This window comes from Hypanus sabinus, chromosome 24, assembly GCF_030144855.1.
Source record: "Hypanus sabinus isolate sHypSab1 chromosome 24, sHypSab1.hap1, whole genome shotgun sequence".
NCBI lineage: Eukaryota > Metazoa > Chordata > Chondrichthyes > Myliobatiformes > Dasyatidae > Hypanus > Hypanus sabinus.
Genome location: NC_082729.1, coordinates 2476411 through 2503655, shown reverse-complemented (window position 1 = coordinate 2503655; position 27245 = coordinate 2476411). Strand labels below are relative to the sequence as shown.

General features: G+C 51.2%; 1 protein-coding gene across 1 annotated transcript; it reads left to right on the top strand.

The window, feature by feature from the left end:
* Window positions 1-53: 53 nt before the first annotated feature.
* On the top strand, window positions 54-27201 carry fabp10a (fatty acid binding protein 10a, liver basic). Its single transcript, XM_059949159.1, has 4 exons — window positions 54-210; window positions 22137-22309; window positions 25082-25171; window positions 27094-27201. The coding sequence occupies exons 1-4, from the start codon at window positions 144-146 to the stop codon at window positions 27142-27144; spliced, it is 381 nt and encodes a 126-aa protein (XP_059805142.1). The 5' UTR covers window positions 54-143; the 3' UTR covers window positions 27145-27201.
* Window positions 27202-27245: the final 44 nt, after the last annotated feature.

Below are 27245 nucleotides of genomic sequence, written 5' to 3'. Positions count from 1 at the left end.
AAACCATTTCTGTGGTCAAATTATTAATAAATGTGAATGCACGTACACACGCCCAGGTATAAATTCCGGTCAGTACCCTCCAGTCTCTACGTTGTGAAACACTCTCCTGACTAACGTGTAGCAAGCGAGCTGGAGCAGGGAGAATGGCATTTTCTGGAACGTGGAAGGTCTACTCTCAGGAGAACATCGAGAACTTCATGCGAGCTCTCTGTAAGTGACAATCACCACTGAAAGGAGCAAGGATTTCCATTCTGGGTACAGTCAGCATCTTTCAGTCAATTTCTTCTGTTTACTAGCAGTGTGTGGGATGGTCACAATCATTATTATCCGACACTAGTGAGCCTTGAGCCGGTGGTCCTTCCAGAGTGGTGCTAAGCAAGATTTATAGTGTCTCAGCAGAATTAGGTTTATTATCACTGACAAATGTCGAGAACTCTGTGGCTTTCAGGCAGCAGTACAATACAAAACATAAAAATATGCATTTGCAATAAGAAATTGAAAAGTTTTCAAAAGATATAAAACAAAAATAGTGAGGTAATGTTCCTGGGTTCATTGTCCAGAAATCTGATGATGGCAGAAGGGAAGAAGCTGTCCTGAAAACATGAGTGTGTGTCTTCAGGCTCCTGTCCCTCCTCCCTGATGGTAGTAATGAGAAGAGGGGTCTTCAGGCTCCTGTACCTCCTCCCTGATGGTAGTAATGAGAAGAGGGGTCTTCAGGCTCCTGTCCCTCCTCCCTGATGGTAGTAATGAGAAGAGGGGTCTTCAGGCTCCTGTACCTCCTCCCTGATGGTAGTAATGAGAAGAGGGGTCTTCAGGCTCCTGTCCCTCCTCCCTGATGGTAGTAATGAGAAGAGGGGTCTTCAGGCTCCTTTAACTCCTCCCTGATGGTGGCAATGAGAAGAGGGGTCTTCTGGCTCCTGTACCTCCTCCCTGATGGTTGTAATGAGAAGAGGGGTCTTCAGGCTCCTGTACCTCCACCCTGATGGTAGTAATGAGAAGAGGGGTCTTCAGGCTCCTGTACCTCCTCCCTGATGGTAGTAATGAGAAGAGGGGTCTTCAGGCTCCTGTACCTCCTCCCTGATGGTAGTAATGAGAAGAGGGGTCTTCAGGCTCCTGTACCTCCTCCCTGATGGTAGTAATGAGAAGAGGGGTCTTCAGGCTCCTGTCCCTCCTCCCTGATGGTAGTAATGAGAAGAGGGGTCTTCAGGCTCCTGTCCCTCCTCCCTGATGGTAGTAATGAGAAGAGGGGTCTTCAGGCTCCTGTCCCTCCTCCCTGATGGTAGTAATGAGAAGAGGGGTCTTCAGGCTCCTTTAACTCCTCCCTGATGGTGGCAATGAGAAGAGGGGTCTTCTGGCTCCTGTACCTCCTCCCTGATGGTTGTAATGAGAAGAGGGGTCTTCAGGCTCCTGTACCTCCACCCTGATGGTAGTAATGAGAAGAGGGGTCTTCAGGCTCCTGTACCTCCTCCCTGATGGTAGTAATGAGAAGAGGGGTCTTCAGGCTCCTGTACCTCCTCCCTGATGGTAGTAATGAGAAGAGGGGTCTTCAGGCTCCTGTACCTCCTCCCTGATGGTAGTAATGAGAAGAGGGGTCTTCAGGCTCCTTTAACTCCTCCCTGATGGTGGCAATGAGAAGAGGGGTCTTCTGGCTCCTGTACCTCCTCCCTGATGGTTGTAATGAGAAGAGGGGTCTTCAGGCTCCTGTACCTCCTCCCTGATGGTAGTAATCAGAAGAAGGGTCTTCAGGCTCCTGTACCTCCTCCCTGATGGTAGTAATGAGAAGAGGGGTCTTCAGGCTCCTGTCCCTCCTCCCTGATGGTAGTAATGAGAAGAGGGGTCTTCAGGCTCCTGTCCCTCCTCCCTGATGGTAGTAATGAGAAGAGGGGTCTTCAGGCTCCTGTACCTCCTCCCTGATGGTAGTAATGAGAAGAGGGGTCTTCAGGCTCCTGTCCCTCCTCCCTGATGGTAGTAATGAGAAGAGGGGTCTTCAGGCTCCTGTACCTCCTCCCTGATGGTAGTAATGAGAAGAGGGGTCTTCAGGCTCCTGTCCCTCCTCCCTGATGGTAGTAATGAGAAGAGGGGTCTTCAGGCTCCTTTAACTCCTCCCTGATGGTGGCAATGAGAAGAGGGGTCTTCAGGCTCCTGTCCCTCCTCCCTGATGGTAGTAATGAGAAGAGGGGTCTTCAGGCTCCTGTACCTCCTCCGTGATGGTAGTAATGAGAAGAGGGGTCTTCAGGCTCCTGTACCTCCTCCCTGATGGTAGTAATGAGAAGAGGGGTCTTCAGGCTCCTGTACCTCCTCCCTGATGGTAGTAATGAGAAGAGGGGTCTTCAGGCTCCTGTACCTCCACCCTGATGGTAGTAATGAGAAGAGGGGTCTTCAGGCTCCTGTACCCCCTCCCTGATGGTAGTAATGAGAAGAGGGGTCTTCAGGCTCCTGTACCTCCTCCGTGATGGTAGTAATGAGAAGAGGGGTCTTCAGGCTCCTGTACCTCCTCCCTGATGGTAGTAATGAGAAGAGGGGTCTTCAGGCTCCTGTACCTCCTCCCTGATGGTAGTAATGAGAAGAGGGGTCTTCAGGCTCCTGTAACCTCCTCCCTGATGGTAGTAATGAGAAGAGTGATCTTCAGGCTCCTGTACCTCCTCCCTGATGGTAGTAATGAGAAGAGGGGTCTTCAGGCTCCTGTCCCTCCTCCCTGATGGTAGTGATGAGAAGAGGGGTCTTCAGGCTCCTGTCCCTCCTCCCTGATGGTAGTAATGAGGGGTCTCCAGGCTCCTGTACTTCCTCCCTGATGGTAGTAATGAGAAGAGGGGTCTTCAGGCTCCTGTCCCTCCTCCCTGATGGTAGTAATGAGAAGAGGGGTCTTCAGGCTCCTGTACCTCCTCCCCGATGGCAGTAATGAGAAGAGGGGTCTTCAGGCTCCTGTACCTCCTCCTTGATGGTAGTAATGAGAAGAGGGGTCTTCAGGCTCCTGTACCTCCTCCCTGATGGTAGTAATGAGAAGAGGGGTCTTCAGGCTCCTGTACCTCCACCCTGATGGTAGTAATGAGAAGGGGGGGTCTTCAGGCTCCTGTACCTCCTCCCTGATGGTAGTAATGAGAAGAGGGGTCTTCAGGCTCCTGTCCCTCCTCCCTGATGGTAGTAATGAGAAGAGGGGTCTTCAGGCTCCTGTCCCTCCTCCCTGATGGTAGTAATGAGAAGAGGGGTCTTCAGGCTCCTGTACCTCCTCCCTGATGGTAGTAATGAGAAGAGGGGTCTTCAGGCTCCTGTACCTCCACCCTGATGGTGGTAATGAGAAGAGGTGTCTTCAGGCTCCTGTACCTCCTCCCTGATGGTAGTAATGAGAAGAGGGGTCTTCAGGCTCCTGTACCTCCTCCCCGATGGCAGTAATGAGAAGAGGGGTCTTCAGGTTCCTGTCCCTCCTCCCTGATGGTAGTAATGAGAAGAAGGGTCTTCAGGCTCCTGTACCTCCTCCCTGATGGTAGTAATGAGGGGTCTTCAGGCTCCTGTACCCCCTCCCTGATGGTAGTAATGAGAAGAGGGGTCTTCAGGCTCCTGTCCCTCCTCCCTGATGGTAGTAATGAGAAGAGGGGTCTTCAGGCTCCTGTCCCTCCTCCCTGATGGTGGCAATGAGAAGAGGGGTCTTCTGGCTCCTGTACCTCCTCCCTGATGGTTGTAATGAGAAGAGGGGTCTTCAGGCTCCTGTACCTCCTCCCTGATGGTAGTAATCAGAAGAAGGGTCTTCAGGCTCCTGTACCTCCTCCCTGATGGTAGTAATGAGAAGAGGGGTCTTCAGGCTCCTGTCCCTCCTCCCTGATGGTAGTAATGAGAAGAGGGGTCTTCAGGCTCCTGTCCCTCCTCCCTGATGGTAGTAATGAGAAGAGGGGTCTTCAGGCTCCTGTACCTCCTCCCTGATGGTAGTAATGAGAAGAGGGGTCTTCAGGCTCCTGTCCCTCCTCCCTGATGGTAGTAATGAGAAGAGGGGTCTTCAGGCTCCTGTACCTCCTCCCTGATGGTAGTAATGAGAAGAGGGGTCTTCAGGCTCCTGTCCCTCCTCCCTGATGGTAGTAATGAGAAGAGGGGTCTTCAGGCTCCTTTAACTCCTCCCTGATGGTGGCAATGAGAAGAGGGGTCTTCAGGCTCCTGTCCCTCCTCCCTGATGGTAGTAATGAGAAGAGGGGTCTTCAGGCTCCTGTACCTCCTCCGTGATGGTAGTAATGAGAAGAGGGGTCTTCAGGCTCCTGTACCTCCTCCCTGATGGTAGTAATGAGAAGAGGGGTCTTCAGGCTCCTGTACCTCCTCCCTGATGGTAGTAATGAGAAGAGGGGTCTTCAGGCTCCTGTACCTCCACCCTGATGGTAGTAATGAGAAGAGGGGTCTTCAGGCTCCTGTACCCCCTCCCTGATGGTAGTAATGAGAAGAGGGGTCTTCAGGCTCCTGTACCTCCTCCGTGATGGTAGTAATGAGAAGAGGGGTCTTCAGGCTCCTGTACCTCCTCCCTGATGGTAGTAATGAGAAGAGGGGTCTTCAGGCTCCTGTACCTCCTCCCTGATGGTAGTAATGAGAAGAGGGGTCTTCAGGCTCCTGTACCTCCTCCCTGATGGTAGTAATGAGAAGAGTGATCTTCAGGCTCCTGTACCTCCTCCCTGATGGTAGTAATGAGAAGAGGGGTCTTCAGGCTCCTGTCCCTCCTCCCTGATGGTAGTGATGAGAAGAGGGGTCTTCAGGCTCCTGTCCCTCCTCCCTGATGGTAGTAATGAGGGGTCTCCAGGCTCCTGTACTTCCTCCCTGATGGTAGTAATGAGAAGAGGGGTCTTCAGGCTCCTGTCCCTCCTCCCTGATGGTAGTAATGAGAAGAGGGGTCTTCAGGCTCCTGTACCTCCTCCCCGATGGCAGTAATGAGAAGAGGGGTCTTCAGGCTCCTGTACCTCCTCCTTGATGGTAGTAATGAGAAGAGGGGTCTTCAGGCTCCTGTACCTCCTCCCTGATGGTAGTAATGAGAAGAGGGGTCTTCAGGCTCCTGTACCTCCACCCTGATGGTAGTAATGAGAAGGGGGGGTCTTCAGGCTCCTGTACCTCCTCCCTGATGGTAGTAATGAGAAGAGGGGTCTTCAGGCTCCTGTCCCTCCTCCCTGATGGTAGTAATGAGAAGAGGGGTCTTCAGGCTCCTGTCCCTCCTCCCTGATGGTAGTAATGAGAAGAGGGGTCTTCAGGCTCCTGTACCTCCTCCCTGATGGTAGTAATGAGAAGAGGGGTCTTCAGGCTCCTGTACCTCCACCCTGATGGTGGTAATGAGAAGAGGTGTCTTCAGGCTCCTGTACCTCCTCCCTGATGGTAGTAATGAGAAGAGGGGTCTTCAGGCTCCTGTACCTCCTCCCTGATGGTAGTAATGAGGGGTCTTCAGGCTCCTGTACCCCCTCCCTGATGGTAGTAATGAGAAGAGGGGTCTTCAGGCTCCTGTCCCTTATCCCCGATGGTAGGGATGAGAAGAGGGGTCTTCAGGCTCCTGTACCTCCACCCTGATGGTAGTAATGAGAAGGGGGGGTCTTCAGGCTCCTGTACCTCCTCCCTGATGGTAGTAATGAGAAGAGGGGTCTTCAGGCTCCTGTCCCTCCTCCCTGATGGTAGTAATGAGAAAAGGGGTCTTCAGGCTCCTGTCCCTCCTCCCTGATGGTAGTAATGAGAAGAGGGGTCTTCAGGCTCCTGTACCTCCACGCTGATGGTGGTAATGAGAAGAGGGGTCTTCAGGCTCCTGTACCTCCTCCCTGATGGTAGTAATGAGAAGAGGGGTCTTCAGGCTCCTGTACCTCCTCCCCGATGGCAGTAATGAGAAGAGGGGTCTTCAGGCTCCTGTCCCTCCTCCCTGATGGTAGTAATGAGAAGAGGGGTCTTCAGGCTCCTGTCCCTCCTCCCTGATGGTAGTAATGAGAAGAGGGGTCTTCAGGCTCCTGTACCTCCTCCCTGATGGTAGTAATAAGAAGAAGGGTCTTCAGGCTCCTGTACCTCCTCCCTGATGGTAGTAATGAGGGGTCTTCAGGCTCCTGTACCCCCTCCCTGATGGTAGTAATGAGAAGAGGGGTCTTCAGGCTCCTGTCCCTTATCCCCGATGGTAGGGATGAGAAGAGGGGTCTTCAGGCTCCTGTACCTCCACCCTGATGGTAGTAATGAGAAGGGGGGGTCTTCAGGCTCCTGTACCTCCTCCCTGATGGTAGTAATGAGAAGAGGGGTCTTCAGGCTCCTGTCCCTCCTCCCTGATGGTAGTAATGAGAAGAGGGGTCTTCTGGCTCCTGTACCTCCTCCCTGATGGTTGTAATGAGAAGAGGGGTCTTCAGGCTCCTGTACCTCCACCCTGATGGTAGTAATGAGAAGAGGGGTCTTCAGGCTCCTGTACCTCCTCCCTGATGGTAGTAATGAGAAGAGGGGTCTTCAGGCTCCTGTACCTCCTCCCTGATGGTAGTAATGAGAAGAGGGGTCTTCAGGCTCCTGTACCTCCTCCCTGATGGTAGTAATGAGAAGAGGGGTCTTCAGGCTCCTTTAACTCCTCCCTGATGGTGGCAATGAGAAGAGGGGTCTTCAGGCTCCTGTACCTCCTCCCTGATGGTTGTAATGAGAAGAGGGGTCTTCAGGCTCCTGTACCTCCACCCTGATGGTAGTAATGAGAAGAGGGGTCTTCAGGCTCCTGTACCTCCTCCCTGATGGTAGTAATGAGAAGAGGGGTCTTCAGGCTCCTGTACCTCCTCCCTGATGGTAGTAATGAGAAGAGGGGTCTTCAGGCTCCTGTACCTCCTCCCTGATGGTAGTAATGAGAAGAGGGGTCTTCAGGCTCCTGTACCTCCACCCTGATGGTAGTAATGAGAAGAGGGGTCTTCAGGCTCCTGTACCCCCTCCCTGATGGTAGTAATGAGAAGAGGGGTCTTCAGGCTCCTGTACCTCCTCCGTGATGGTAGTAATGAGAAGAGGGGTCTTCAGGCTCCTGTACCTCCTCCCTGATGGTAGTAATGAGAAGAGGGGTCTTCAGGCTCCTGTACCTCCTCCCTGATGGTAGTAATGAGAAGAGGGGTCTTCAGGCTCCTGTACCTCCTCCCTGATGGTAGTAATGAGAAGAGGGATCTTCAGGCTCCTGTACCTCCTCCCTGATGGTAGTAATGAGAAGAGGGGTCTTCAGGCTCCTGTCCCTCCTCCCTGATGGTAGTGATGAGAAGAGGGGTCTTCAGGCTCCTGTCCCTCCTCCCTGATGGTAGTAATGAGGGGTCTCCAGGCTCCTGTACTTCCTCCCTGATGGTAGTAATGAGAAGAGGGGTCTTCAGGCTCCTGTCCCTCCTCCCTGATGGTAGTAATGAGAAGAGGGGTCTTCAGGCTCCTGTACCTCCTCCCCGATGGCAGTAATGAGAAGAGGGGTCTTCAGGCTCCTGTACCTCCTCCTTGATGGTAGTAATGAGAAGAGGGGTCTTCAGGCTCCTGTACCTCCTCCCTGATGGTAGTAATGAGAAGAGGGGTCTTCAGGCTCCTGTACCTCCACCCTGATGGTAGTAATGAGAAGGGGGGGTCTTCAGGCTCCTGTACCTCCTCCCTGATGGTAGTAATGAGAAGAGGGGTCTTCAGGCTCCTGTCCCTCCTCCCTGATGGTAGTAATGAGAAGAGGGGTCTTCAGGCTCCTGTCCCTCCTCCCTGATGGTAGTAATGAGAAGAGGGGTCTTCAGGCTCCTGTACCTCCTCCCTGATGGTAGTAATGAGAAGAGGGGTCTTCAGGCTCCTGTACCTCCTCCCTGATGGTAGTAATGAGAAGAGGGGTCTTCAGGCTCCTGTACCTCCTCCCCGATGGCAGTAATGAGAAGAGGGGTCTTCAGGCTCCTGTACCTCCTCCCTGATGGTAGTAATGAGAAGAAGGGTCTTCAGGCTCCTGTACCTCCTCCCTGATGGTAGTAATGAGAAGAGGGGTCTTCAGGCTCCTGTCCCTCCTCCCTGATGGTAGTAATGAGAAGAGGGGTCTTCAGGCTCCTGTACCTCCTCCCTGATGGTAGTAATGAGAAGAAGGGTCTTCAGGCTCCTGTACCTCCTCCCTGATGGTAGTAATGAGGGGTCTTCAGGCTCCTGTACCCCCTCCCTGATGGTAGTAATGAGAAGAGGGGTCTTCAGGCTCCTGTCCCTTATCCCCGATGGTAGGGATGAGAAGAGGGGTCTTCAGGCTCCTGTACCTCCACCCTGATGGTAGTAATGAGAAGGGGGGGTCTTCAGGCTCCTGTACCTCCTCCCTGATGGTAGTAATGAGAAGAGGGGTCTTCAGGCTCCTGTCCCTCCTCCCTGATGGTAGTAATGAGAAGAGGGGTCTTCAGGCTCCTGTCCCTCCTCCCTGATGGTAGTAATGAGAAGAGCGGTCTTCAGGCTCCTGTACCTCCACGCTGATGGTGGTAATGAGAAGAGGGGTCTTCAGGCTCCTGTACCTCCTCCCTGATGGCAGTAATGAGAAGAGGGGTCTTCAGGCTCCTGTACCTCCTCCCCGATGGCAGTAATGAGAAGAGGGGTCTTCAGGCTCCTGTCCCTCCTCCCTGATGGTAGTAATGAGAAGAGGGGTCTTCAGGCTCCTGTCCCTCCTCCCTGATGGTAGTAATGAGAAGAGGGGTCTTCAGGCTCCTGTACCTCCTCCCTGATGGTAGTAATAAGAAGAAGGGTCTTCAGGCTCCTGTACCTCCTCCCTGATGGTAGTAATGAGGGGTCTTCAGGCTCCTGTACCCCCTCCCTGATGGTAGTAATGAGAAGAGGGGTCTTCAGGCTCCTGTCCCTTATCCCCGATGGTAGGGATGAGAAGAGGGGTCTTCAGGCTCCTGTACCTCCACCCTGATGGTAGTAATGAGAAGGGAGGGTCTTCAGGCTCCTGTACCTCCTCCCTGATGGTAGTAATGAGAAGAGGGGTCTTCAGGCTCCTGTCCCTCCTCCCTGATGGTAGTAATGAGAAGAGGGGTCTTCAGGCTCCTGTCCCTCCTCCCTGATGGTAGTAATGAGAAGAGGGGTCTTCAGGCTCCTGTACCTCCTCCCTGATGGTAGTAATGAGAAGAGGGGTCTTCAGGCTCCTGTACCTCCACCCTGATGGTGGTAATGAGAAGAGGGGTCTTTAGGCTCCTGTACCTCCTCCCTGATGGTAGTAATGAGAAGAGGGGTCTTCAGGCTCCTGTACCTCCTCCCCGATGGCAGTAATGAGAAGAGGGGTCTTCAGGCTCCTGTCCCTCCTCCCTGATGGTAGTAATGAGAAGAGGGGTCTTCAGGCTCCTGTCCCTCCTCCCTGATGGTAGTAATGAGAAGAGGGGTCTTCAGGCTCCTGTACCTCCTCCCTGATGGTAGTAATGAGAAGAAGGGTCTTCAGGCTCCTGTACCTCCTCCCTGATGGTAGTAATGAGGGGTCTTCAGGCTCCTGTACCCCCTCCCTGATGGTAGTAATGAGAAGAGGGGTCTTCAGGCTCCTGTCCCTTATCCCCGATGGTAGGGATAAGAAGAGGGGTCTTCAGGCTCCTGTACCTCCACCCTGATGGTAGTAATGAGAAGGGGGGGTCTTCAGGCTCCTGTACCTCCTCCCTGATGGTAGTAATGAGAAGAGGGGTCTTCAGGCTCCTGTCCCTCCTCCCTGATGGTAGTAATGAGAAGAGGGGTCTTCAGGCTCCTGTCCCTCCTCCCTGATGGTAGTAATGAGAAGAGGGGTCTTCAGGCTCCTGTACCTCCACGCTGATGGTGGTAATGAGAAGAGGGGTCTTCAGGCTCCTGTACCTCCTCCCTGATGGTAGTAATGAGAAGAGGGGTCTTCAGGCTCCTGTACCTCCTCCCCGATGGCAGTAATGAGAAGAGGGGTCTTCAGGCTCCTGTACCTCCTCCCCGATGGCAGTAATGAGAAGAGGGGTCTTCAGGCTCCTGTACCTCCTCCTTGATGGTAGTAATGAGAAGAGGGGTCTTCAGGCTCCTGTACCTCCTCCCTGATGGTAGTAATGAGAAGAGGGGTCTTCAGGCTCCTGTACCTCCACCCTGATGGTAGTAATGAGAAGGGGGGGTCTTCAGGCTCCTGTACCTCCTCCCTGATGGTAGTAATGAGAAGAGGGGTCTTCAGGCTCCTGTCCCTCCTCCCTGATGGTAGTAATGAGAAGAGGGGTCTTCAGGCTCCTGTCCCTCCTCCCTGATGGTAGTAATGAGAAGAGGGGTCTTCAGGCTCCTGTACCTCCTCCCTGATGGTAGTAATGAGAAGAGGGGTCTTCAGGCTCCTGTACCTCCACCCTGATGGTGGTAATGAGAAGAGGGGTCTTCAGGCTCCTGTACCTCCTCCCTGATGGTAGTAATGAGAAGAGGGGTCTTCAGGCTCCTGTACCTCCTCCCCGATGGCAGTAATGAGAAGAGGGGTCTTCAGGCTCCTGTACCTCCTCCCTGATGGTAGTAATGAGAAGAAGGGTCTTCAGGCTCCTGTACCTCCTCCCTGATGGTAGTAATGAGAAGAGGGGTCTTCAGGCTCCTGTCCCTCCTCCCTGATGGTAGTAATGAGAAGAGGGGTCTTCAGGCTCCTGTACCTCCTCCCTGATGGTAGTAATGAGAAGACGGGTCTTCAGGCTCCTGTACCTCCTCCCTGATGGTAGTAATGAGGGGTCTTCAGGCTCCTGTACCCCCTCCCTGATGGTAGTAATGAGAAGAGGGGTCTTCAGGCTCCTGTCCCTTATCCCCGATGGTAGGGATGAGAAGAGGGGTCTTCAGGCTCCTGTACCTCCACCCTGATGGTAGTAATGAGAAGGGGGGGTCTTCAGGCTCCTGTACCTCCTCCCTGATGGTAGTAATGAGAAGAGGGGTCTTCAGGCTCCTGTCCCTCCTCCCTGATGGTAGTAATGAGAAGAGGGGTCTTCAGGCTCCTGTCCCTCCTCCCTGATGGTAGTAATGAGAAGAGGGGTCTTCAGGCTCCTGTACCTCCACGCTGATGGTGGTAATGAGAAGAGGGGTCTTCAGGCTCCTGTACCTCCTCCCTGATGGTAGTAATGAGAAGAGGGGTCTTCAGGCTCCTGTACCTCCTCCCCGATGGCAGTAATGAGAAGAGGGGTCTTCAGGCTCCTGTCCCTCCTCCCTGATGGTAGTAATGAGAAGAGGGGTCTTCAGGCTCCTGTCCCTCCTCCCTGATGGTAGTAATGAGAAGAGGGGTCTTCAGGCTCCTGTACCTCCTCCCTGATGGTAGTAATAAGAAGAAGGGTCTTCAGGCTCCTGTACCTCCTCCCTGATGGTAGTAATGAGGGGTCTTCAGGCTCCTGTACCCCCTCCCTGATGGTAGTAATGAGAAGAGGGGTCTTCAGGCTCCTGTCCCTTATCCCCGATGGTAGGGATGAGAAGAGGGGTCTTCAGGCTCCTGTACCTCCACCCTGATGGTAGTAATGAGAAGGGGGGGTCTTCAGGCTCCTGTACCTCCTCCCTGATGGTAGTAATGAGAAGAGGGGTCTTCAGGCTCCTGTCCCTCCTCCCTGATGGTAGTAATGAGAAGAGGGGTCTTCAGGCTCCTGTCCCTCCTCCCTGATGGTAGTAATGAGAAGAGGGGTCTTCAGGCTCCTGTACCTCCTCCCTGATGGTAGTAATGAGAAGAGGGGTCTTCAGGCTCCTGTCCCTCCTCCCTGATGGTAGTAATGAGAAGAGGGGTCTTCAGGCTCCTGTACCTCCTCCCCGATGGCAGTAATGAGAAGAGGGGTCTTCAGGCTCCTGTACCTCCTCCTTGATGGTAGTAATGAGAAGAGGGGTCTTCAGGCTCCTGTACCTCCTCCCTGATGGTAGTAATGAGAAGAGGGGTCTTCAGGCTCCTGTACCTCCACCCTGATGGTAGTAATGAGAAGGGGGGGGTCTTCAGGCTCCTGTACCTCCTCCCTGATGGTAGTAATGAGAAGAGGGGTCTTCAGGCTCCTGTCCCTCCTCCCTGATGGTAGTAATGAGAAGAGGGGTCTTCAGGCTCCTGTCCCTCCTCCCTGATGGTAGTAATGAGAAGAGGGGTCTTCAGGCTCCTGTACCTCCTCCCTGATGGTAGTAATGAGAAGAGGGGTCTTCAGGCTCCTGTACCTCCACCCTGATGGTGGTAATGAGAAGAGGGGTCTTCAGGCTCCTGTACCTCCTCCCTGATGGTAGTAATGAGAAGAGGGGTCTTCAGGCTCCTGTACCTCCTCCCCGATGGCAGTAATGAGAAGAGGGGTCTTCAGGCTCCTGTCCCTCCTCCCTGATGGTAGTAATGAGAAGAGGGGTCTTCAGGCTCCTGTCCCTCCTCCCTGATGGTAGTAATGAGAAGAGGGGTCTTCAGGCTCCTGTACCTCCTCCCTGATGGTAGTAATGAGAAGAGGGGTCTTCAGGCTCCTGTACCTCCACCCTGATGGTAGTAATGAGAAGGGGGGGTCTTCAGGCTCCTGTACCTCCTCCCTGATGGTAGTAATGAGAAGAGGGGTCTTCAGGCTCCTGTCCCTCCTCCCTGATGGTAGTAATGAGAAGAGGGGTCTTCAGGCTCCTGTCCCTCCTCCCTGATGGTAGTAATGAGAAGAGGGGTCTTCAGGCTCCTGTACCTCCTCCCTGATGGTAGTAATGAGAAGAGGGGTCTTCAGGCTCCTGTACCTCCTCCCTGATGGTAGTAATGAGAAGAGGGGTCTTCAGGCTCCTGTACCTCCTCCCCGATGGCAGTAATGAGAAGAGGGGTCTTCAGGCTCCTGTACCTCCTCCCTGATGGTAGTAATGAGAAGAAGGGTCTTCAGGCTCCTGTACCTCCTCCCTGATGGTAGTAATGAGAAGAGGGGTCTTCAGGCTCCTGTCCCTCCTCCCTGATGGTAGTAATGAGAAGAGGGGTCTTCAGGCTCCTGTACCTCCTCCCTGATGGTAGTAATGAGAAGAAGGGTCTTCAGGCTCCTGTACCTCCTCCCTGATGGTAGTAATGAGGGGTCTTCAGGCTCCTGTACCCCCTCCCTGATGGTAGTAATGAGAAGAGGGGTCTTCAGGCTCCTGTCCCTTATCCCCGATGGTAGGGATGAGAAGAGGGGTCTTCAGGCTCCTGTACCTCCACCCTGATGGTAGTAATGAGAAGGGGGGGTCTTCAGGCTCCTGTACCTCCTCCCTGATGGTAGTAATGAGAAGAGGGGTCTTCAGGCTCCTGTCCCTCCTCCCTGATGGTAGTAATGAGAAGAGGGGTCTTCAGGCTCCTGTCCCTCCTCCCTGATGGTAGTAATGAGAAGAGCGGTCTTCAGGCTCCTGTACCTCCACGCTGATGGTGGTAATGAGAAGAGGGGTCTTCAGGCTCCTGTACCTCCTCCCTGATGGCAGTAATGAGAAGAGGGGTCTTCAGGCTCCTGTACCTCCTCCCCGATGGCAGTAATGAGAAGAGGGGTCTTCAGGCTCCTGTCCCTCCTCCCTGATGGTAGTAATGAGAAGAGGGGTCTTCAGGCTCCTGTCCCTCCTCCCTGATGGTAGTAATGAGAAGAGGGGTCTTCAGGCTCCTGTACCTCCTCCCTGATGGTAGTAATAAGAAGAAGGGTCTTCAGGCTCCTGTACCTCCTCCCTGATGGTAGTAATGAGGGGTCTTCAGGCTCCTGTACCCCCTCCCTGATGGTAGTAATGAGAAGAGGGGTCTTCAGGCTCCTGTCCCTTATCCCCGATGGTAGGGATGAGAAGAGGGGTCTTCAGGCTCCTGTACCTCCACCCTGATGGTAGTAATGAGAAGGGGGGGTCTTCAGGCTCCTGTACCTCCTCCCTGATGGTAGTAATGAGAAGAGGGGTCTTCAGGCTCCTGTCCCTCCTCCCTGATGGTAGTAATGAGAAGAGGGGTCTTCAGGCTCCTGTCCCTCCTCCCTGATGGTAGTAATGAGAAGAGGGGTCTTCAGGCTCCTGTACCTCCTCCCTGATGGTAGTAATGAGAAGAGGGGTCTTCAGGCTCCTGTACCTCCACCCTGATGGTGGTAATGAGAAGAGGGGTCTTTAGGCTCCTGTACCTCCTCCCTGATGGTAGTAATGAGAAGAGGGGTCTTCAGGCTCCTGTACCTCCTCCCCGATGGCAGTAATGAGAAGAGGGGTCTTCAGGCTCCTGTCCCTCCTCCCTGATGGTAGTAATGAGAAGAGGGGTCTTCAGGCTCCTGTCCCTCCTCCCTGATGGTAGTAATGAGAAGAGGGGTCTTCAGGCTCCTGTACCTCCTCCCTGATGGTAGTAATGAGAAGAAGGGTCTTCAGGCTCCTGTACCTCCTCCCTGATGGTAGTAATGAGGGGTCTTCAGGCTCCTGTACCCCCTCCCTGATGGTAGTAATGAGAAGAGGGGTCTTCAGGCTCCTGTCCCTTATCCCCGATGGTAGGGATAAGAAGAGGGGTCTTCAGGCTCCTGTACCTCCACCCTGATGGTAGTAATGAGAAGGGGGGGTCTTCAGGCTCCTGTACCTCCTCCCTGATGGTAGTAATGAGAAGAGGGGTCTTCAGGCTCCTGTCCCTCCTCCCTGATGGTAGTAATGAGAAGAGGGGTCTTCAGGCTCCTGTCCCTCCTCCCTGATGGTAGTAATGAGAAGAGGGGTCTTCAGGCTCCTGTACCTCCACGCTGATGGTGGTAATGAGAAGAGGGGTCTTCAGGCTCCTGTACCTCCTCCCTGATGGTAGTAATGAGAAGAGGGGTCTTCAGGCTCCTGTACCTCCTCCCCGATGGCAGTAATGAGAAGAGGGGTCTTCAGGCTCCTGTACCTCCTCCCCGATGGCAGTAATGAGAAGAGGGGTCTTCAGGCTCCTGTACCTCCTCCTTGATGGTAGTAATGAGAAGAGGGGTCTTCAGGCTCCTGTACCTCCTCCCTGATGGTAGTAATGAGAAGAGGGGTCTTCAGGCTCCTGTACCTCCACCCTGATGGTAGTAATGAGAAGGGGGGGTCTTCAGGCTCCTGTACCTCCTCCCTGATGGTAGTAATGAGAAGAGGGGTCTTCAGGCTCCTGTCCCTCCTCCCTGATGGTAGTAATGAGAAGAGGGGTCTTCAGGCTCCTGTCCCTCCTCCCTGATGGTAGTAATGAGAAGAGGGGTCTTCAGGCTCCTGTACCTCCTCCCTGATGGTAGTAATGAGAAGAGGGGTCTTCAGGCTCCTGTACCTCCACCCTGATGGTGGTAATGAGAAGAGGGGTCTTCAGGCTCCTGTACCTCCTCCCTGATGGTAGTAATGAGAAGAGGGGTCTTCAGGCTCCTGTACCTCCTCCCCGATGGCAGTAATGAGAAGAGGGGTCTTCAGGCTCCTGTACCTCCTCCCTGATGGTAGTAATGAGAAGAAGGGTCTTCAGGCTCCTGTACCTCCTCCCTGATGGTAGTAATGAGAAGAGGGGTCTTCAGGCTCCTGTCCCTCCTCCCTGATGGTAGTAATGAGAAGAGGGGTCTTCAGGCTCCTGTACCTCCTCCCTGATGGTAGTAATGAGAAGACGGGTCTTCAGGCTCCTGTACCTCCTCCCTGATGGTAGTAATGAGGGGTCTTCAGGCTCCTGTACCCCCTCCCTGATGGTAGTAATGAGAAGAGGGGTCTTCAGGCTCCTGTCCCTTATCCCCGATGGTAGGGATGAGAAGAGGGGTCTTCAGGCTCCTGTACCTCCACCCTGATGGTAGTAATGAGAAGGGGGGGTCTTCAGGCTCCTGTACCTCCTCCCTGATGGTAGTAATGAGAAGAGGGGTCTTCAGGCTCCTGTCCCTCCTCCCTGATGGTAGTAATGAGAAGAGGGGTCTTCAGGCTCCTGTCCCTCCTCCCTGATGGTAGTAATGAGAAGAGGGGTCTTCAGGCTCCTGTACCTCCACGCTGATGGTGGTAATGAGAAGAGGGGTCTTCAGGCTCCTGTACCTCCTCCCTGATGGTAGTAATGAGAAGAGGGGTCTTCAGGCTCCTGTACCTCCTCCCCGATGGCAGTAATGAGAAGAGGGGTCTTCAGGCTCCTGTCCCTCCTCCCTGATGGTAGTAATGAGAAGAGGGGTCTTCAGGCTCCTGTCCCTCCTCCCTGATGGTAGTAATGAGAAGAGGGGTCTTCAGGCTCCTGTACCTCCTCCCTGATGGTAGTAATAAGAAGAAGGGTCTTCAGGCTCCTGTACCTCCTCCCTGATGGTAGTAATGAGGGGTCTTCAGGCTCCTGTACCCCCTCCCTGATGGTAGTAATGAGAAGAGGGGTCTTCAGGCTCCTGTCCCTTATCCCCGATGGTAGGGATGAGAAGAGGGGTCTTCAGGCTCCTGTACCTCCACCCTGATGGTAGTAATGAGAAGGGGGGGTCTTCAGGCTCCTGTACCTCCTCCCTGATGGTAGTAATGAGAAGAGGGGTCTTCAGGCTCCTGTCCCTCCTCCCTGATGGTAGTAATGAGAAGAGGGGTCTTCAGGCTCCTGTCCCTCCTCCCTGATGGTAGTAATGAGAAGAGGGGTCTTCAGGCTCCTGTACCTCCTCCCTGATGGTAGTAATGAGAAGAGGGGTCTTCAGGCTCCTGTCCCTCCTCCCTGATGGTAGTAATGAGAAGAGGGGTCTTCAGGCTCCTGTACCTCCTCCCCGATGGCAGTAATGAGAAGAGGGGTCTTCAGGCTCCTGTACCTCCTCCTTGATGGTAGTAATGAGAAGAGGGGTCTTCAGGCTCCTGTACCTCCTCCCTGATGGTAGTAATGAGAAGAGGGGTCTTCAGGCTCCTGTACCTCCACCCTGATGGTAGTAATGAGAAGGGGGGGTCTTCAGGCTCCTGTACCTCCTCCCTGATGGTAGTAATGAGAAGAGGGGTCTTCAGGCTCCTGTCCCTCCTCCCTGATGGTAGTAATGAGAAGAGGGGTCTTCAGGCTCCTGTCCCTCCTCCCTGATGGTAGTAATGAGAAGAGGGGTCTTCAGGCTCCTGTACCTCCTCCCTGATGGTAGTAATGAGAAGAGGGGTCTTCAGGCTCCTGTACCTCCACCCTGATGGTGGTAATGAGAAGAGGGGTCTTCAGGCTCCTGTACCTCCTCCCTGATGGTAGTAATGAGAAGAGGGGTCTTCAGGCTCCTGTACCTCCTCCCCGATGGCAGTAATGAGAAGAGGGGTCTTCAGGCTCCTGTCCCTCCTCCCTGATGGTAGTAATGAGAAGAGGGGTCTTCAGGCTCCTGTCCCTCCTCCCTGATGGTAGTAATGAGAAGAGGGGTCTTCAGGCTCCTGTACCTCCTCCCTGATGGTAGTAATGAGAAGAAGGGTCTTCAGGCTCCTGTACCTCCTCCCTGATGGTAGTAATGAGGGGTCTTCAGGCTCCTGTACCCCCTCCCTGATGGTAGTAATGAGAAGAGGGGTCTTCAGGCTCCTGTCCCTTATCCCCGATGGTAGGGATAAGAAGAGGGGTCTTCAGGCTCCTGTACCTCCACCCTGATGGTAGTAATGAGAAGGGGGGGTCTTCAGGCTCCTGTACCTCCTCCCTGATGGTAGTAATGAGAAGAGGGGTCTTCAGGCTCCTGTCCCTCCTCCCTGATGGTAGTAATGAGAAGAGGGGTCTTCAGGCTCCTGTCCCTCCTCCCTGATGGTAGTAATGAGAAGAGGGGTCTTCAGGCTCCTGTACCTCCACGCTGATGGTGGTAATGAGAAGAGGGGTCTTCAGGCTCCTGTACCTCCTCCCTGATGGTAGTAATGAGAAGAGGGGTCTTCAGGCTCCTGTCCCTCCTCCCTGATGGTAGTAATGAGAAGAGGGGTCTTCAGGCTCCTGTCCCTCCTCCCTGATGGTAGTAATGAGAAGAGGGGTCTTCAGGCTCCTGTACCTCCTCCCTGATGGTAGTAATGAGAAGAGGGGTCTTCAGGCTCCTGTCCCTCCTCTCTGATGTTCGGGATGAGAGGAGGGAATGTCCCGGTTGGTGGGGTCCTTTAGGATGGATGCTGCCTTTCGATGATGTCCTCAGTGGTGCAGACGGTGGTACCCACGTGGAGCTGGCTGAGCTTATAACACTCTGCAGCTTTTCCCAACCCTGTGCATCGGTGCCTCCACAGAATGTTCTAGGTGGTACACCTGAGGAAATAATGCTAGATACTCAAATTTCTCCAAAATCCTAATGAATTATAGCCACTGGCGTGCCTTCTTTGTAATTACAATACTTTGGGCTCTGGATAGACCTTCCGAGATGCTGGCAGCCAGGACTTGTACCTGCTCTCCCTTTCCACTGCTGACCCCTCGATGAGGTATATAGATGGTGCATCCTATTCTGCTGGCTGAAGAGCTCACAGGCAAATTGGGTTATTGTTGTCGTACATACTGAGGTACAGTGAAAAACTTTGCTTTGCATGCCAGCCACCTCGATCGTTTCACCACGTCGATACATGGGGGCAGTACACGGGAAAACAATAACAGAATGCAGAGTCAAGTGTTACAGTTACAGGGACGGGGCAGTGCAGATAGGCCATAACAAGGTAGATTATGAGGTGAAGAGTCGAGTTTATTGTACTGGGGGAGCATTCAATTGTCTGATAACACTACGATAGAAGCTGGTGGTTCGTGCTTTCAGATTTTTGTACCTCCTGCCCAGTGTGAGGAAGAGAAGAGGGAATATCTGGAGTGGGAGTTTGCGAGTAAGCAGGTTCAGTACTTGCATTGCTTGTTTAGATGGCGTGCCCTGTAATGGGGCACTGGGGGTGGACAGACTAAGCATCTCGAGCAGTGAACGGCATGTCAGATTGTATTGAACTTTTGGAACCACACTCAGGTAGAATGTCAGAGACATAAGGTTACACACACAAAATGCTGGAGGAGCTCAGCAGGTCAGACAGCATCTACGGAGATGATAAACAGCCTCAGGCAGCATCAATAAACGGTTGATATTTTGGGCCGAGACCCTTCAACAGGACTGAGAAGGAAGGGGGAAGGCGCCAGAATAAAATGGCTGGGAGGAGGGGAAGAAGGATAGCTCAAAGGTGATAGGTGAAGCCAGGTTGGGTGGGAAAGGTAAAGGGCTGGAGAGGAAGGAACTTGATAGGAGAGGAGAGTGGACCATAGGAGAAAGGGAAAGAGTTGGGGACCCAGGGGTGGTAATAAGCAGGTGAGAAGAGGTCAGAGTAGAGAATAGAGGAAGTGGGGGGTGAGGGGGTAATTATTTTACCAGAAGGAGAAATCGATGTTCATGCCATCAGGTTGGTTGCTACCTTGATGTTGCTCCTGCACCCTGAGGGTGGCCTCATCTTGGCATAAGAGGAGACCGTGGACCAACACGTTGGACTGGGAGTGGAATGTTTGACACTGGAAGTCCCACTTGTGGCAGATGGTGCAGAGACACTCAACAGATCAGTCCCCCATTTTATAACAAGTCTTGCAAATGTAGAGGAGGCTGCATAATGATTGAGCCCAAAATGTTCGTCTAACTTTGAGTTTACTTTTAGTGAGGGGTGCACTTACCACACGGTAGGCCCTTTATGGTGGTTAAGAAGGCTTATGCAAAGCTTGATTTTATTAGTCGGGCATTAACTTCAAAAGTCAAGAGGTTATGTTGCAACTTTACAGTACTCTGGTTAGGCCATATCTGGAGTATTGCCTGCAGTTCTGGTTGCCCCACTATAGGCAGTTTTTTGAGACTTTGGAGAGGGTGCAGAAGGGGTTTACCAGGATGCTGCCTGGTTTAGAGGGGATGTGCTATCACGAGAGGCTGGATAAACTTGTGTCATTTTCTCTGGAGCGGCGAAGGCTGAGGGGAGATCTGATAGAGGTTTATAAGATTATGAGAGGCATAGATAGAGTGGACAGAGAGTACCTGTTTCCCAGGGTTGAAATACCTAATACCAGAGGGCATGCATTGAAGGTGAGAGGAGGTAGGTTCAAAGGGGATGTGAGGATCAAGTATTTTACCCAGAAAGTTGTAGATACCTGGAATGTGCTGCCTGATATGGTGGTAGAGACAAATACTTTATTGGATAGGCACATGGATGTGAGGAAGATGGAGGGATATGGACATGGTGGAGGTAGGAGGGATTTATTCAAACCATTACTTAAATATTAAATACATATTATCTTTGGAATTTTGGAGGGAACTGAAGCTCCCAGAAGAAACCCACAGAGTCAGGGAGAGAACACAGAAACCCTTTACAAACAGTGGCAGAGATTGAACCAGGGTTGCCTGTGCTGTAATAATGTCACACAAACCGTTCACTAGCTGAATACTGGGACTAGAGTACAAAGCAAGGAAGTAACGCTGAAGCTTTGTAAAGCACTGGTGAGGCCCCACTCGGAGTATTGCGAGCAGCTTCGGGCTCCTGATCTAAGAAGGAATGTGCTGACATTGGGGAGGGTTCAAAGGGAGTTTACAAAAATGATTCCGGGATCGAAAGGCTTGTCTTATGAGGAGCGTTTGATGGCTCTGGGCCTCCACTCACTGGAATCCAGAAGAATGAGGGGGGAAGCATTGAAACCTATCAAATGTTGAAAGGCCTCAACAGAGTGGAGGCGGAGAGGATGCTTCCTATGATGGGGGAGTCTAAGACTAGAGGACATAGCCTCAGATCAGAGAGGCATCCATCTAGAATGGAGATCAGGAGTAAAGTCTTTAGCCAGAGAGAGGTGAATCTGTGGAATTCCTTGCCACAGGCAGCTGTGGAGGACAAATCTTTGAGCATATTTAAGTCCAGTTGATAGATTCTTGATTAGTCAGGGCATGAAGGGATATGTGGAGAAGACAGGAGATTGGGGCTGAGAGAAAAAATGGATTAGCCTTGATAAAATGGTGGAGCAGACTCGATGGGCCAAATGGCCTAATTCTGCTCCATTATCTTATGATCTTACACCCCAGTCAGAACTGATCAAATATTCACTGAGACGGTTTGTGAACCAGCTACAGATTGGATAAGCAGTCTGAACATATATTTATTACCCTTGATATCTGATATCGAGCCTCCCCTTGAACCACTGGTGAAGGTGCTCCCACAGTCACTTTACGGACACAGTTCCCAGATTTAAACCCAGGATTTGGAACTGGTGACAAATCTCTAAGTCAGAACGATGTGAGTGCTAGTGGGGAACCGGCTGTAGGTTCAAAGTTCAAAGTAAATTTCCTATTGAAGTACCATTGAGATTCATTTTCTTGTAGGCATTCACAGGAAAAATGAAATACTGTAGAATTTTACGAAAATCCTTACATAAGAAGGCCAATGACAAGCGCCAATGTGCAAAAGGAGACAAACTGTGCAAATAAGAAAGTCCTGAGAAGATGAGTTGTAAAGAGTCCTTGAAAGTGAGTCTGTAGGTTGCAGAATCAGTTCAGTGTTGAAGTGAATGATGTTGTCCACGCTGGTTCAGGAGGAAATGACTGTTCCTGAAGCTGGTGGTGTGGGACCCAACCTTCTGTGCCTCTTGTCCATGCTAATGGTGGTCCTATGCACCTCCTGCCCTTGTCCTTGGTGGAAGAGGTGATGGGGAAGACATGGTGAATTGCTATAATGCAGTTTGTACATGGCAGGTACTGTGGTGATGGGGCACCAATGAACCATTATCACTGTTCTGTGCCTGATCCTATTATCGCACACATCTCCTCCTTCCACGGATGCCCAACAGACAGTAACAAGGTAGGTAAACATCGGGCGTCACTTGACAACTGAGTGTTGCCTGACCCAAGCGACAGACGCAACATCCTGGAGGGGACCTCAGCGGGTTGGGCAGGAACAAGCAGTCAACGTTTCGGGCCAGCTCTGCGTCAGGACTAGAAAGGACAGGGGAAGAATCCAGAATAAGTTGGTGGAGGTGGAAGGGGCAGAACAAGCTGGCAGATGAGTGGTGAGACCAGATGAGGGAGAAAGTAGGGATAGATGAGAAGCTGGGAGGTGAGAGGTGGATAAGATAAAGGGTTGAAGAAAAAGAAATTGATAGAAGACAGTGGACCATGGGAGAAAGGGGAGGAGATTAGCATAAGAAGGAGGTGATGAGCAAGTGAAGAAAATGGGTGAGCGGGAAGCCAGAATGAGGAATGGAAAAAGAGAGAAAGGGGGAGAGAAATTACTTAAAATTAGAGAGGTCGAAGTTCCTGCCATCGATGCTGGAGGCTACCCAGATGAAATATGAGGTGTTTCTCCTCCAAAATCACAATTGAATGGTCTGAAGCCACTTCCCTCAGCGCCATCCTACCAACCCCCTTAATTCAGTAATCAACATTTAACCTACGATTGTAACGATGATATCTCATTCTAGTTTGACTTGTACATTTTTACAGCTATTTCAGAAGACACAATTAAGATTGGAAAAGATATCAAACCTATCATTGAAATCAAACAAACTGGGGACAGCTTTGTCGTGACAACCAAAACCCCCCAGCAGTCGGTCACCAATGAGTTTACCATTGGCAAAGAGGCTGATATCACCAGCATGGATGGCAAAAAGATAAAGGTATTTTCATCTGATTCCTAGTTGTTCTATCATGGGTAACTGATCCTCATGGAACGAGCTCTCTAATCCAGGCAGCATCCTCTCTCCATCCTCTTTAAAACTTCCACATCCTTCCTATAATGAGGCGATCAGACCTGAACACAAGCGTGGTCTAATCAAGGTTTTATAGATCTGCAAAGTTACCTCTCTTCCCTTGAACTCGATCCTCTGACTAATGAAAGCCAACACACCACACTCTCAACCTGGGGAGCAGTTTTGAGGGATCTGTGGACAAAGCAAGGAACCTGTGCATCAAGAACAGTATTAAGTGCAAGTTGGGTGACTGCTTCCTGGAACACGTCTTGCCTCTGAAAACCTGCCCCTCAGCTTCCAGGCACCAGTAATTCCACCTCGGCTTCCTCGCTCGGAGGATGAAGAACCATACAGCACAAGAACAGGCCGCTCAGCCCTCAATGTCTATGCTAACCATGATACCAAACAAAACAAACTCTATTCTGTCTGTCCATGACCCATATCCCGAGGAGCCTCATCAGTAACCGAGGAGTCAGTGGAACCCCTGCTCTAATCTCTGCATATTCTTGTGTCCATGTAACAGCATCTTAAGCACCACTATTTCATCTACTTCCACCATTGCCCCCATAACCAACCTCTAATTGTGCTCCAGCTTGCCCTCTGTGCAGGCCCTTCTGCACACAAAGTTGTGCTGACCTTAAAATCTACTCCAAGATCACTCTAACTCGTCCTTCCTACGTGCCCCTCCATGTTCCTTCATCCACGTGTCTATCTAAGAGTCTCTTATAACTCTATAATGTTTCTACCTGTAACATTTCCCATAGCAGTGCATTCCATACACCCGCCACTCTGTGGAAAAACTACCTCTCATATCTCCTCTAATCACCTTAAAACTACGTCTTCAAATATTAGCCACTCTGTCCTGGGACAAAAGTGATGGTAGCTCATTCCACCAATGCCTCTAATCTTCTTACAGACCTCTATCAAGTCACCTCTCATCCTCCTTCACTCCACAGAGAAAGGCTCTAGATCACTCAACCTATCCTCTTAAAACACCCTCTCTAATCCAGACAACATCCTGGTAAACCTCCTCTGTAAACTCCTCTCTAAAGTTTCCTTATCCTTTGCATAACAAAGTGACAACCAGAGCTGAACACAATATTCCAAGTAGATGCTGGAAATCCAAGCAAAACATACACAAAATAAGACCACAAAATATAGGAGCACAAGTAGGCCATTCAGCCCATCGAGTCTGTTCCACCATTCAATCATGGGCTGATCCAGTTCTTCCAGTCATCCCCACTCCCCTGCCTTCTCCCCATACCCTCACTAATCAAGAACCTATCTATCTCTGCCTTAAATATACCCAATGACCTGGCCTCCACAGCCGCTCGTGGCAACAAATTCTACAAATTCACCACCCTCTGGCTAAAGTAATTTCTCCACATCTCTTTTCTAAATGGACATCCTGCAATCCTGAAGTTGTGCCCTTTTGTCCTAGACTCCCCTACCATGGGAAATAACTTTACCGTATTTAATCTGTTCAGGCCTTTTAACATTCAGAATGTTTCTATGAGATCCCTCCTCATTCTCCTGAATTCCAGGGAATACAGCCCAAGAGCTGCCAGACATTCCATACAGTAACTCTTTCATTCCTGGAATCATTCTCATGAATCTTCTCTGAACCCTCTCCAATGTCAGTATATAAAATCAGGAGACCAAAACTGCACAGAATACTCCAAGTGTGGCTCACAAGTGCCTTACAGAGCCTCAACATCACATCCTGCTCTTATATTCTATACCTCCAGAAATGAATGCCAACGTTGCATTCGCCTTCTCAGCAGGCCAGGCAGCATCTATGGAAAAGAGTATTGTCAATGTTTTGAGCAGAAACCTTAACCCTAAAGTGGCCTGAATGATGATAATACTCTTTTCCATGGATGCTGCTTGGCCTGCTGAGTTCCTCCAGCAATTTTGTGTGTTACAATATTCCAGCTGTGGTGTAAACAGTGTTTTAAGGAGCTGCAACATTACCTCACAACTCTTTAACTCAGTTCCTCAACTTACGAAGGCCTACACACCATACACCTTCTTAACCACCCTATCAACTTGAGCGGCAACTTTGAGGAATCTATGGACATGCAGACTAAGACTCTCTGTCCCTCCACGCTGCTAAGAATCCTGCCATTAATCTGGTATTCAACCCTTTAAAGCGCATCATTTCACCCTTTTTTGGGTTGAACTCTGTCATTTCTCAGCCCAGCTCTGCATCCTGTCGATGTCCCACTGTAACCTACGACAGACTTCAACACTCTCCTCAAACAGAAATGTATTCTGCGAGGATCTGATGCTAACAGGTAGTCCCCCCACTCTGGACCAACCAGAATAAGGGTTTCCAGGACCGTGACAGAGGGTCACAGGTTCGGGATGAGGAGTGAGCTGCTTAAAACAGCCAGGGCAAATTTCTTTGCTCAGAGGGTTATGAACTTCCAAACTCCCCTCGGCAAGAATTTTCCATTGTTAGATCTCTTTGAGGTCTGGATCGGTAGATGTTTAGACTCTGCAGAGTATGTGGGGAATTAACTGAACAACAGTGGGTCAGACTTGAGGGTCTGTCGATGTCCCACGTTGTTTACAAACACGGATTTGTGCTAACCTGCAAATGGCACAACACATTCACCCCTCAGCTCTTTCCTGACTGCAAGTTAGGACTTACCGCGTGCATTGCACACACTTACAACAATGATTTTTCTTGCACAGTGCACAGTTCTAATGGAAGGCGGGAAGCTAGTGTGCAAACTGCCAAACTTTCAGCACATACAGGAGGTGCAGGGATCCGAAATGATTGAGGTGAGTTCAAAATTCAGGGGATTGTAGAACCGTGGAGGTTTGTGGCACCGAAGATCATAGAGTGCATCCCCTCCATGGCAGGACATAGGGTTTCCCTGACACTCCGCTCAGTACAACGTGAACTTTCTCACTAAAGTAGACAATGGATAAACCTCTTATGTGAAATATAGTCATAGAATAACACAGCATAGAAGCAAAACTCCTTGAAATGTAGAAGATTGAGAGCAGATTTGACAGAGGTGCACAGAATCATGAGGGCAAATGCAAGTGGGCTTTTTCCACTGAGATTGGATGGGGCCACAACTAGGGGTCATGGATCAAGGGCAAAAGGTGAAAAGTTTAGGGGAACATGAGGGGAAACTTCTTCATTCAGAAGGTGCTGAAGAGAGTGTGGAATGAGCTGCCTGCACAAGCAGTGCATGCGAGCGCAGTTTCAACGTTTAAGAGAAGGTTGCATAGGTATGTGGACGGGAGGGGTATGGAGGGTTATGGTCCAGGTGCACCTTGAAGGGAGTATGCAGTTTAAATGGTTTGGCACGGACTAGATGGGCTGAAGGGCACTGAACTTTTCTATGACTCTATGACTTCAGATTTATTTATTTATGACATGCACATCAAAACATAGAGTGAAATGTGTTGTTTGTGTTAACAACCAACACAACCCAAGGACGTTCAGAAGAATGAGGGAGGAATGTTGAAAGGCTTCGATAGAATGTGGAGAGGGTGATTCCCTTGGTGAGGGAGTCTAGTACAGAAGGCACAGCCTCAGGGCAGAGGGACGTCCATGTCAAATGGAGATGTGGAGGAATTTCTTTAGCCAGAGGGTGATGAATCTGTGGAATTTGTTTCCACAGATACCTGTGGAGGTCAAGTTATCAGGTACATTTAAGGTTGATAGATTCTTTATTAGTCAGAGTGTGAAGGTATATGGAGAGAAGGCAGGAGATTGGGGCTGAGAGGGAAAACGGACCAGCTGTGATGAAATGGAGGAGCAGACTGATGTGCTGAGGACAGTGTGCAATGTTGCTGCTTACACTGGCATGTCCACAGTGCTCAGCAGATCAACAACAACAACAACGGCAAAAGAAGCCCCTTTTCCACCCACTCACACACACAGCCAGGCCTCCTACCCCAGGACAGGCGGTTACTCGGCCTCTATTCCTTGGTCCCAGACTCTCTCCATTCAGACGTTAGGCTTCACAGACATTTGGGTATTTCCGCCCCAGGACTCACTGGTCATGGGTTTGACAGTGTCTGCCTACTAAATCCATGCCAACTATCAACCACCCATCTACATTACCCTGGCAGTCATCATTATCATTATGTGCCATTTCATATGACATCATCATTTTTTGTGCCGTGTCATATTCGTATGACGTGGGCAATCATGGTCTTCCATAATCATGATTGCTCTTGGCAAAGTTTTTTTGCTGAACTGGTTTGGCATTGCTTTCTACTGAGCAGTGTCTTTACAAGACGGGTGACCCCAGCCATTATCAATACTCTTCAGAGATTGTCTGCCTGGTGTCAGTGGTCACATAACCAGGACTTGTAATGTGTACCATACGACCATCCACCACCTGCCCCCATGGCTTCACGTGACCCTGATTGGGGTGGGGGGGGTGTTGGCGGGGGTGAATGACAAGGTTGTGGTCCAATTGGAGAATTTCCAACTTAGATCTGATTATAATCTCATTCACTACATTCCCAATTCACTTTGAAGATCGGGTCCAGTGGTATGAAGACTGGGCTCTTCCTCAGTCACAGTAGATGACCATGATGTCTTCTGTGCCTTGTCACGCCCAGTTTCAACCAGTTTCTTGTTCAAACCAGTTTCTGTTGTCACCGTCTGGCTTTGTTCTATTTGATAGATGGCAGGTTGCCATTACTTCGACTCATTTAAGCTCCTACATCTCTTACAGAAGCTTACCGCGGGGACAGCCACCATGATCAGGAAAAGTCACCGGATTTAAGCACAGCAGAAGCAGCCACTTGTGATGTACTGAAATAAAAGGAGTACCAATCCTGCAGTTTGGGTGCACGTGTTTATAATTTAGCTCCCAGAACATCGGTA